At 50.7% G+C, this 12,400-nt stretch overlaps 1 protein-coding gene across 2 annotated transcripts in view; it reads left to right on the top strand.

The window, feature by feature from the left end:
* The window catches only part of MEGF6 (multiple EGF like domains 6), a 109,798-nt gene that overhangs the window by 63,886 nt on the left and 33,512 nt on the right, over window positions 1–12,400 (top strand). For both annotated transcript variants that reach the window (XM_074560416.1, XM_074560417.1), the window contains one exon: window positions 4,396–4,518. In XM_074560416.1, the coding sequence (XP_074416517.1) occupies window positions 4,396–4,518 (123 nt within the window). The remainder of the gene's footprint in view (window positions 1–4,395; window positions 4,519–12,400) is intronic.

Raw genomic sequence — 12,400 nt, 5'->3', positions numbered from 1 at the left:
GGGCTTTGGCCGGTATCCGCTGCCCGATCCGTGCCCGTGGGCTCGGCGTGGTCCGTCCTGGTGTGGCTCTGGGCTGCTCGGTGTCAGCTACCATCCTGCAGCATGCATTAGAAGCCTGTATGCTTCTCATTTTCTTTCTTTGGCATATTAATTTAATCCAGATTTTGTCAGCTCTCCAATAGGAAAATAACCTTGGCGTGCCACAAACCGCGTCTCGCAGAGCGTCACGTAGATTTTGGGGTCTTTGTACTGCCAAGGCGAGCAGCGAGGGCAAGGTGGCCCTTTGCCGCGACGCTTGGTCCTGGCCCTGGGAGGGAACTGCTCCCCACCAGAAAAAATACAAGCTCTCCGTAGAGCATCTGCCCAGCTGGTGCCTCTTCTCTCTGTGTGCTCAAACCAGAGTTTGAACTTGTTTGGGCAAATTGCACAGGTGTGTTGTTTCCAGAGACACAACCCTAAGATTTCTTGGGGGATCACAGAATCATAGAATGGTTGGGGTTGGAAGGGACCTTAAAGCCCACCCAGTGCCACCCCCTGCCCTGGGCACGGACACCTCCCACCAGCCCAGGTTGCTCCAAGCCCCATCCAGCCCGGTCCTGGATGCTGCTGGTGCCCTCCCGTCAGGGGCGCGAAGGATGGGACGTTTCATTTCAGTCACGCCATCGAGTAGCACATGTCCAAAAGTCTCTCTGTTGCTGCAGAAGGAGATAAGCGAGGCTCCGGGAGGGAAAACGGGAGGCAGCGGGTCCCGTGGACGGTGGAGGCGAGGGGGTTTCTGCAGCCGGGGCGCGAGGAAGGACTGGCCGCTTTCCCGGGCCGAGGTGGGACGAGGCAGGGGGGGCTCCGGGGTGGGGACAGCCCTCTCTAATTACAGAGATTTAGAGGGTGAAAAGCACAAAGGGGGAAGAAGAGATATTTAGAGAGGAGATGTATAATTACTGAGTATGAGTAATGGGGTGAAAGCAAGAAGTTTATTCAACACATCACTAACTTTTTTGGATGGTAAATTCTCTACGGTTTCAGATTAGAGTTGAAGGGAAGCAGTGGAATAGTCATTTAAATCCAGACCAAAGAACTTTATTGCTTTATATAGAATATTCCCAAACCCCAGTTTTCCTATTCTTCACCAAATTCAAAATAGAAAATGCTGGTCCTCGTCAAAATGGAAGTTTAATATTTCCTGCAGAATAGAAATTGCAGTGTTGCTTTTAGGCAAAAGAAGTGATTTTTTTTTTTTTTTTCAGCAGCATTTTCCAATAGAAAAATTGGTCTGCCAGAAAATTACAGAGCAGTTTTACTCAAGGCAAGCTTTTGTAATTTCTGGGAATAATCATCATAATTCATGATAACTGTTTATCTCTATTCCTTCATCAAACAGTCTTTTCTTTAGTTTTGTTCTATTTTTCTTGTTCTCCAGCACTTCCTAGAGACACAATAGATCCGAGTCTCACTGAAAAGCATTTCTATGTGCTTACACTTTTGCACAAACTGAGCAATTTATTGCGTGCTGGGCCCATGCTCACAGGCTCGGTGTATCGGCCAGATTTCACTCCGCGTTTAAGACTGGTAGACCTTTGGCTGAACCGAGCCAATTCTGTGTATGAATAGCTAATTCTGCCCATAGAGATGTTAAAAAAAGGGGAAAAATTGCTGTGCCCAGGCTTCTACCGCACAAGTTAGGGACGGTGCCTTTCTTCTGGCCCCAGGTAGCTGCGGGGAGACCAGTGTCCTTCCCTGGAGTCATCCCCCTTCCAGTGGGCGATGGAGCTTGGGTCGTCGCCCGAGTTCAAGGGCTGGGGCTCGCTGCCCTGCCCCACGAGCAGCGAGCGCAGCTGGGGCTCCAGGGCTCCGTAGCATCCAAATTGTGTCAAGCCTTCGCAGATGAAAATGATTTAATTTGGGCTAGGTTGCTTTGACAGGCATCTCAGATTCATGCCACAGCATTTTTTCCCCCTGCCCTGAAAAGCTGGTTTGGATTTGGGTTACTCTTTGGAGAGCATCACTTAAAGCTTATGTTTCACCTCAAAAATCTGTTCATTTTCCTTTCTTTAAAAATTAAGTCTTATGGAAAAAACAGGAAGAAAATACCAAAACCTTCTGAAATGCTCAGAGAAGGAATCCGCAGTCCTTCCGAATGAGCAAAGGCCTGGCATTACAGAAGCCGTCACTTTCTGCGGGGTTAATGCAGACGGTGGGTACGATGGGGAGCTCTGAAGCAGGAGCCTTGTACGGCCACTGCGCAGGACAGAAGTCGAGGCCGTGGGTTCCCTGGCCATCGCTGGGGCAGAAAGGGCCAGAGGGCCATTTTCCTGTGCCCCGATCCTTTGGGTTTAACTTTTTAAGCAGTGAGAAACCTTCTAAAGAAAAGTATGCAGAGAAAACGAGCATTTTTTTGTTACTACTGTGTAGCTCAGCAGCATCACCTCTCCCACTTCGCTTCCCACTTCTTCCCTGACCCAGTCCCTTTGCTTGCTGCTAGCCGATTGCGTTGGCAATTAATCTGATTAACGTAAAATGAATGGAATTAATGTAAGATTTTAACACTGGCTTCAGGCAAGGTGGCATTTCTCCCTTTTCCTGTGGTTTTCGATGCACTTTGCCACCGCAGCGGGGTTCGGGCGAGCTGGCAGAGCAAGGGGGAGGCCTCAGCAGGTATTTGCGCCGCCGGCGTGCAAAGACACGGGCAGGGGCAACACCCTGCCGTGATTCATTGGGGAAATGTTTCTTTATCTCATTAGTAACAGTCGTTGATGAAACAGGCACTGGTTCGTTGCTCGGCTTGGCTCCGTACCATCCTGCTGCTCCGCCGTGCCGGCGGGGGAGAGCTGTGCGTGCTGAAGGCGTCTTCACAAAGGGCAAAAAGCGCTCAGAAGCCCTAAGAGACACAAAGCTACTGGTGTTTTCTCTCCAGGGGAAAAGGAATTGCTGGGTGGCTGTTCTGCTCTTAGTGGGGCTCCTCCATCTGACCTTTGGATCATGCCAAAGGATCTTTGTCTGATCCTTTCCAGTCTGCCAGGTAGTCTACGTGCGTACGTGTACACACACACACACACACAAATGGCAGGACTTAAGGAACTCTGCTGCTATATCCACAAACATCTCTATATTTTCTAATTATAGCCATATGAAGGAGTCTTATGTCTCAGAAGCTTCAAATTGCCTTTGACAAGCTTCTGATACGCATCTTAGTTAGCACCATGTAGCTGGGCGCTCCCGACCTTTTTACATTTCTTCTCAGTTCTGGAAGTTATTCCCAGCACTGAAAGGCAATTTAAGGTCTGTGAAACGGGAATGAGTCTCCCTTTCAGTAACACATTGCCGTCTACCTCCCTGGTTTTGAAGCTTTGATAGTAAAATGTAACGGGATTTTTTTTACCAAGAACTCATGGGCGAGTTCCCATTTCAGCTCTGGAAAGATTGCTCAGCACTTGGCAGAAGATTTTTCTGGCTCAGAGACTGCCGTTTGTCCGAGGGGCTGTGGTTTTACCAGCAGAAATGGAGATGCAGAGTGCTGTTGGCCAAGTGGGTTTCTTCTTGGAGGAGCGGCTGCCTGCTCGTGGAGCTGGGGGAGAGCGCTGGGCACCCGCGGTCAGAGGCTCCCCGTTTGTATTTTGGGGTCAAGCTGGACTTCACCATGTTCTTAAGTATCGTATAATTATGACCAAATCCTTGCTAATCATCCAATTGATCCATTGTAATAACTTTCTCTTGGGTATCATCGTGTTTTCTGTCTCGTCTCCAGCGATGCGCAGCAATTCTGAGCGCAGTTTACCACCCGATACCCCACATTTTGCTGCATTTCAGCAGCAGGTCAAGGCAGTTTGGGGCGTAAATGGCGTGAAATGGCGTAAATGGCGTGAAATGTCTTAAATGCTTTGCAAAGCACTGAGGTGAGAAATGTGACGGTAAAGCCCCTCACCTTTGGCAGGGGGCTGAGCTCAGGGGAAGCAGCTTCTCCGCTGAAGAGGAGGAGGTTGACCCAGCGGGGCAGGAACCTGCTGCTGCCGGTCGCCCCGGCCTGAAATGGCTGGTGGTTGCTCCCGCCATTCGTATAAGGACCAAATGGACTAACCCCGCCTCCTTTCAATGCATAACGTGTAAAATTTTCGCCAATCTTTGAGCAAATGGCAAAAGTGACCATTGTGAGGTGAACGAGATGAAGGATGGTTTATGCTGATTGACAAATAAGATGCTTCCCCCCCCCCGATCGCATGCCTGTCCTTGAAATTTCTTACACAGCTTGCCTGATTAAACATAACAAAATGGCAATCTTGTTCCTTCTGCATTCGCTCCTCCAATCTGGAGTCAGTCAGCAGAGGATAAATACTCCTGGCCCCAGGTACCATCGTGCCCACCTCTCTGAACCTTTTTCCCCCTTTGCCTTTGCTCTCGCAGATGTCGATGAGTGCCAGGTCCACAACGGGGGCTGCCAGCACAGATGTGTGAACACCCTGGGATCTTATTATTGCGAGTGCAAGCCAGGCTTTCGCCTGCACACAGACGGCAGGACCTGCATTGGTAAGTCATGGGTTTGAATTTCATGAGAATCTCTAATTCTTCGTAGCCCTTTTCCTGCCTGCAAACGCGTGGCGTTGTACAGAAGATGCTTCCCTTGGCTTCCCCGCCCCATCCGGCACGTGCAGGGAATTTGAGGTGTCGGTGGTGGATTGCGTGGTCCTTTGTTTCTCAGGATCTTGGTGGTCTTCCCTAACACACCTCTGTTGCTGGGTTCACGACATTTGCTGTTCTTCAGTGTGGACAAGGACAATTTTGACTTCTTTGCAGCTCCTGTTTATGCTGGTTCAGGAGCAGCGTCGTCCAGTGCTTTGGTGCTTCTGCTTTTGATGCAGGGTGTATCAGATACACCATTTTCAGAACAAATACCTCAACTAGATTATGAAAAGGTTCAAGTCAGTCATTTTTAACCTCAGCTAATTTCCCTACTCCGCGTGGGAGGCACCAGGTGTGACAAACAAGGGAAAATAAGCCTGGCTGTGTGTGGAGCTGTGGCCATAACAATCTCAAACCCTCTTCCCTGGGATGCTGGTCGTGCGTCCGCTTGGATGGCGCGTGTCCAGACGCTGCCGTTCCGATGCCAGCTCTGGCTTGCAGCTGATTTCTGGGCCAGTTTGTTGAAATACTGTTGTTTGCCTGCCCCAAACTAGAGGCTCAGAAACCCCAGGGTGGAGCTTGGAGCCTGCCTTCCAGCATCTGCTGCTGCTCTTGTTTTTATTAAACCCCTTCTCCCTCACGGCTTTATTTGACACATTTTTCCATTTTTTGAGGGATATTTTCATACAAGTGGAAAGAATTCCCGGCCGATGGTATTACAAAGGCCATTTGCTGGTTTTTCTCTGAGTATAGTCACGTTCCAAAGTTTGCTAAAAATGCCGGTGCGAGGCTGCGTGTGCCAGCTGGGAGTGGCGATGTGAGCAGAAGAAAGAGCCATCTAAGGCCATGGTACCCGCCATGCCCAGAGCAGCACAGGCTGCGCGTCCGTCTGCAGCTGACGATACTCTAACGAGAGCAGCGAGACCTGCGCTTGGGGTGCGGGTTCACCGAGTGCCCTGTATTTCGCTGGGAAAATCCAGAAGCAAAAGGATCGCAAATAAAGAAACAAAGCCACCATTCCCAGCCCGCCGCTCTAGCACTGAGCACGAGAACTGGCGTGCATGGCTACGCATCGCTACTGTTTGCACGGAAGCGTGCGTGCGGTCTGTCATCTAATGGGTGTCTTTATAATATGTAGTTCTCTTTTTTGTGGTGATTCTGCCGCCTCCGCCTCATAGAATAGAGCATGAGCCAGCCATCGGGGAGCTCTGGTGTTCTCAGCAGGGTCAGCCCCAGAAGGTGAAACAATTTCCAAAGAAAGTACCAAAGGCATAACTATAGGGAGGAATCTCTGGCTTAAAAGCAGGTTCCATCCTCTGCTTTTGCTCTTCAGGCTCACCTGCTCGTGGGGCTGCCATGTGCGGAGCGGGGCAGGCAGGGCTTCCCCACTCCGCGTGCCGAGCCCTGCAAACCTGCTTTGCATTAAACGTCTGAGCAAGTATTTGCCGGGCTGCGCACAGCGTTGGAATCCATCTGCCAAAATTAAGGGGTCTCTGCTCGTGAAACCTGACCTGCTCCCGAGGCGGGGAGCCGGGGCGGTTTGGGGACGCCGTGGGGAGCGGAGCGGGCAGGAGCTGCGCGAGTCCAGCTGTGCCCGTGTCCCCGCTGTCCCCGGAGCGCGCGGGGCAGCGGATGCAGAGCAGGCAGGGCGGGTGGAAACTCCCGCTGCATAATTGTCCAAAAACTGCTTCTAAAATAACAACAGAGCAGACCTAACAATCTGGCTTTCTCGCTTCAGGACGGGTGGCTTTTGTTCTTTACACTTTTGTGACATAAATGTCTCTCTATATATAACACGCCTTCGTAATAGCTCTGCGCTAACCTATTAAGCCGGTTGCGTAGAGGGGTGGAAGTGAACTTATTTTTCTTGTTAAAGGGCAGAACAGAGCACAGACTTGGAGGTTACACCTCTGCTGGTGCTTATGGCTGCCCACGGTGTTTATGTACCCGCAGATGTACGGTCGCCTCATGCCACGGGTGCCCACATGCCCCGACTGCCCCTTTCTGCCCCTATGGATTCCGTAGGTGGTTCTCGGTGCCGGAGCCCAGCAGCTCTTCCCCCTGGAGGAGCCCAGCACCGCGGGGCTGGAGTTCACACAGCTCTGATTAGTGTAAGTACAGGCTATTTGTGCCCCTGGAAGGAGCGCACCCCGAGCAGAGCCCAGGCAAGGGAAGCACCGCGGCTGGTGACAACGTGGAGGCCACCAAGGGGATGTTCTCAGCTGGGTTTGGTCATTGCAGCGGGATGTGCTCTCCTGTTCTTGGCCTTTGCCGATGCTCGGACACGAGCCCAGGAGCCCGGCAGCAGCGTGCGGTCCATCTGTGTGGCTTTCTGCGGGTCACATCGCAGTAATCCCGGGCCCTTGAGCGTGTGCTCGCTTTCTGTGGTGTCTCCACAAGTACGTGCAAGTGGTTCTTTCCTTTAGTGCTCAGTCTACGTAAATATTTACAGTGCGAAGTCAGAGGCTTTGCTCTGACTTGATCTTGGAAATCAGACGGTTTTTATTAAGCCAGCATTCCTGACACGAGTCACCAGCAGCGACCGCGGGGCGCAGGCAGGCGGCCTCGCTGCCATCGTCGGGTGCCAGGAGCGCTTTCCCAGCACCGCCGGGATGGGGACGGGATTTCCTGGTTCTAAATACCAGCTGTAACAGGCAGGGCGAGCAACACAACTGGGTGGTGGAAAAGAGCGCAGGCGCCTACCACAGCCATGGGCATGTTGGGGACCCACAGCAGGGTGTCCCCCTCTGGAGCGGAGGAGCTTCTCCTGTCCCCCCAGAGTGGAGGAGCTCCCTGTGTCCCCCCACAAATGTAGGAGCTCTCCATATCCCCCCCAGTGGAGGAGCTCCTCATGTCCCCCCGGAGGGGAGGAGCTCCTCATGTCTCCCTGGACCAGAGAAGCTCTCGCTGTCTCCCTCGGAGCAGAGGATCTCTCCATGTCCCCAGGAGTGGAGGAGCCCCCGGTGTCCCCTCCGGAGCGGAGGAGCTCACTGGTGCGTTGGAGGCTGGGTGAGGGCTATGCAGAAAGGGGATGCGATAGCCTCTCTCTGTGGGTACAATTAGACAGCTGAGCTTCTCCCCGCTAACGAACTGCTCTATAGCTGTTGCGTTGGTACCTACGAAGAGATGGGTTGTGGTGTACGGCAAAGCCAGAGCTGCAGCATGATGCTGTGCCGGGCAGAGGTGTGTGTGTCTGGGCAGGGAGCCTCCCTTGCAAGGACATGGATTGGGGACGGTGCGGTGCCTGGCAGCTGCTTTCTGGGGCTGCAGGGAGCAAGAGGCGGTGGGTTTTGCTCAGGAAGCCCTGAGCCACGTTTCTTCACTCCTGTGAAGTTCCAGGCACTGATGGACTGCAGCCAAGATTATCTTTTTTTTTCCCTGCATGGCTCCGAGGGATTTGGTACGCTGATAAAAGATGTGGTTCTCTTCAAGTTGGAGGTATCCTCTAACTTTGCTGGACAAGTAAGATTTTTTCCTGATAAAACAGAAAAAAAAAAAAAAAAAGCCGCTAAAAAAATGGGATCGGATAGGAATAAAGACAACTGGAGACGGCGAGAGTCTCCCATCCATTCCCCTCTGCTCCAGGACGGCTCTGCCCGTGGCGGCTGCTGGCGCTGGGCTGGGGGGAGGCTGCAGCGCGGCGCTGGGTCCAGCACGGAGAGGGGCTGCAGGGGGCTGCTGGCAGCCCCAGCAACGCAGGGCAGAAAGCACTTGGGAGGCAGAAAAGGACTATTCCCCTGACGTTTCTACTTAAGGTCTGTAAAACCACGGGTCTAATTCTTTAAATGTTTTCCGATCCCCACAAAACCCACAAAGACTCAGTGGATCTGCCCGGAGCCGGGCGCTCCAGTGTTCCCCTGCGGAGCCTGGGGGCTGTTAACCTGGGGAGCGCGGGGGGCTCAGCTCCCGGGGCGGCTCGGGGCCAGCGGGCCTTGTCCACCCTCCGGCTGAACTTTTACTCCAAGCTTGCAATGGGAAGTCGAAGCCTATTTTCTTCCTGACGATGTCAAAGCATTGGAAAACAGGTAAAATCTTTTGCTACTTTCTTTTGAGGGCTTTGCACCCGTGGTACTTGTTGGCACCTCTGTGTTTAGGATTGCAGAGGGTAAAGCATGGCACAATGCAGGCAAAAATCAGCAAAAGTTTTCAGAAATTACTTGGGCACCTTTAAAAGCAATTCCTTATGGAGCGTATTGCGGCTCCAGATGAAGAGCTGTTAAGATTAGCACTTGTGTTTTGTAGGACTGGGAGAGATATTTTGCCTTTAAAAGCGTTTTTCTTGGAGGGTGTTGGCACCTTTTACAGTGTAAGCAGAACTTGGCTCTGTGCACAGTCCAGCAGGGGATTCTTAAATCTCATCTTTGGCATCGCCCGGAGAATCAAGGGCGGTTGATGACAGCAGACTCCCGGTGTCCACTCGCACCCTGGGATCGCTTCCTTCACGAACGCTACATCTGCCCCATCACTTGCATCTTTGTAGTTCAAATATAGCAAGTTACTGAGGATTTTAATACAGAAGGGAGGGGGGAAAGAGCAGACATTTCTATTGAAAGTGAAACAGAACAAAAAGAGTCATTGGACGTCCTGAAATTACCTCTTTCTTTATCAGAACCACATGGGCAGGAGGCAGGAGGCTGACATCTTCAGGTCCTTCTCCACTGTTTCTCTGGAGGGATGAACTCCGGTCCAAGGCAGAGAATTTAATCTGAGCCAATTGCTTTTGTTGGCCTGCAGAGTAGAGAGATGGTCTGTATTAACACACAACATGTTTCTGGAAATTGTCTGAGGTTAGAATAAATCGGTTTGGGATTACACGATGTATCCCTATTTATATTATGAGTACTTCAAACGAAGAAATCTCAAAATATAGCAGCGATTTATATAGTGAACAGAAGGACTGTGCCATAAAGGTTGTGTGGGCTTGAACTACGTGCACGGAGGGTAGTGGTCTGCGTGTACTTCGCAGAGGTTTTTAATCCGCAGGCATTGCCCAGGCAACTTGCATGCGTTAGAAAAGTTGACCTTTTCTTTGCCCAGTGAGGTGTTTCTCAGCTGCTTGTTAGAATCAGTGGGTTCGTGTGATGCTGTAAAAGGGAATGTCGTGCTCCATTCTGGTTACAGCTGCTTACGGTTCCTTTGGAAGTGTTAGCTCACTGCTTCTGATGGCAAGTTCCTTGGAAAGGTGATACGGATGGGAAAGAGGAGAGGTTAGGCTGCTGCTGCCTAGACCCTCCCCGCGTGCAACCAGTAGTAATAATGTCCTTTTCACCCCTTTCCATCCATTTCCTGGGCCCACGAGGGTCAGGCTGTGGGAGCCGGCATCTTTCAGCAGCACCACGCTCCCTTCAGACCGAGGGGATGGAAGCAACGTCCCTCTTGCAGACGATGAAATATCATCTGTGGAAAATCTGTCTGAGCTTTAATTACAAAAATCTGTGTGATGTAGAAGATGACACTGGATTTGGCAACGTTGTCACAGAAATGTTAAGCTAGGAAAAGCATCTGGGAATGGAAATATTTTTAGAGCAGTTCTGTAAACAGAAAAAAAAAACCAGCAGTAATTAGAACAAGGCCAGCAGTGAGGTCTACTGGCTGTTACTGTGCAAGAAGCCAGCTAAGGAGACCCAGAATTAGAAGGCCCTTGCTTTGGTGGAAAGACACCCAGAACAATTGTAACGTGTTTCATTTGTTTTGTCTTATTATTCCCGACCTTTAAATTGAATTAGTTCGTGTCTTAGCAAAACGCCGGTGCTCTGCAGGTGGCTCTGCAGGATGCCGCAGGACGCGGTTGCTTTGCTCTTTTCATTGTGCGTGTGCCGCGAGTGCCATATAGCTTACGAGCACCATATAGCCTGAGATTCCGACTACTTCTTCCCTGTACATAAGTCTCTTGGCAGAAAAGGACTGCTGGTTCCCATTACCCGTAGTGGTCTGGAACGTCCCCGCGATGGCTGAGCCCACAGCGCGCGCCGGCCCCTTCGTCATCATGTGCAGTCGCAGAACGGGGAGGCTCAGATGGGGTTACTAGTCTTGAGGAGCACATTTGCTAGCAAATAAGCCTCACTAAAAGAAACACAAGAGGAAAGAAAATGCTCTGCAAGACCCCTGTTCTCCTGCCGCTTCACCTTTTACATTCTCTTAGCGATCCCCAAATGGTGTCGGTTAAAGTCTGCGTAAGTGGTTCTGGCGCTCGGTTGTGTGAGAGGCCTTGGCCAAGGAGGATGCGCTGGTAGAGGAACGTGTGTCCTTTTTGTCCTTATCCGTACCCTGCTCAAGTGTTGCCAGGTGTGTCTGAAATTTCCTCTGCCTTTCGAGGAATGGGTTTTGCCATTGCAAAGCTCCATCCTTACACGCCTGCCGTGGGGCGTCGGGCGGGTATTGTGCCTCAGAGAGACGTGTTGATGATCTTACACGTAGAAATAATCCTTTTGGAAGGTCTGCTGTATCCAACCTTACAGGATTTCTGTCTGCTTGAATTTTGTATGATAAAGAAGAACCTGGACTTCAATTTTTTCCACTCTGAAAAGTTGTCTTTTAGAGGTGTGCAAGGAGGGCGGTTATTTAGACTGCAAATTCATCGAATCACTGCATACTGGGAGGCTATTTTAGATGTAGGATGTGTTGGCTCATTATATATTGGCCCAGTACTTTTCCCATATGAAGGAATGTTTTGGCAGTCATTAGCATTGTTTTACTTTTTTAAAAAAAGAAAACACTGCAAGAAGAACAAGCACGTTATTTATGGGTATTTTTGAATATATGTTATTAAACACTTTAATATATCAGAATATTTTAAAATGACCACCCATCTCTGCTGAAGCTTGAGTACTGTAACTCTGACCCATAACTTTTCAGGAACGTCGAGTATTTCTGTTGTTTCCTTTCAAATGGATTAAAGGACACAATGTCAGCACAACTAACATAAACTGGTAGTTCTTGCTCCAGCCCTATGTTGTGCACGGCAGTACTTCCACCTTACTAAGTCACTTTTATTCCCCCCAAATATGTTGTTCAGTTAATTAGAGGCATACAAAGGGACGTTGGTATTTAAAAGTTTGAAATGAGAGAGCTCCTCAGCTCTGAGTCAAGGCATATTTTTTGCAGGAGAACCGCGTGCAGGAAAAAAATAGAATATACAGCTTTGCCTTTTTCTTTTCCTCCCGTGCCGAGTATTTGTATTTCACTAACGTACACGAGAGGCTTAATCAAATTACTTGCAGTGCTTGGTCTGTAGGAAATCTCCTCGTTTGGACGCTGGGACGAGGCGTTGGTGCCCGCCGCCAGGCGCGCTGCCCGCGCGGTGTCGGCCAGACCCCGCTGCCCCGGGGAGCCAGAGACCTCGTTAACAGCCGAGGCTTTCGGCAGCACGTGCTCCGCAGGCTCGCCGGCCCAGCAAAGCTCCGGCGGTTGTGGAGGGCACTGGGATTACCTGAAGTGTTAGTTCGTGGAGAGATGTTTCTCCTTAGAGATATTTTTAGCCTTCTTGTAAGATTCCTCAGAGTCAGCACATTGCTTTGTTCTGGAGTTTGAAAAATAGGTCAGAAAGGTGTGAGACCACAACTCATCGTACCCTTCTGCTCATGGAAACCAGGTCTGGGTTTCCGTCTCGGGCCGTGGCCGGGTTTTAGCGGCGTCGCACCCATGCAGCTCTGATATGTTATGTGCTTCATGCCCATCCATGTCTCCCAAGAGGATGAAGAGACTTTAAAGGCCAATTTGCCAGTTCCCGTAAGGGACGCCGCTCTTTGGAGCAGTCTGTTTGGGATGCTCACCGATTAAGGAGTAGGTA

The sequence above is a fragment of the Larus michahellis genome, chromosome 16 (assembly GCF_964199755.1).
Source record: "Larus michahellis chromosome 16, bLarMic1.1, whole genome shotgun sequence".
NCBI classification, from domain to species: domain Eukaryota; kingdom Metazoa; phylum Chordata; class Aves; order Charadriiformes; family Laridae; genus Larus; species Larus michahellis.
Note: the sequence above shows the minus strand (reverse complement) of the source record. Positions and strands in the feature narration are given on the sequence as shown.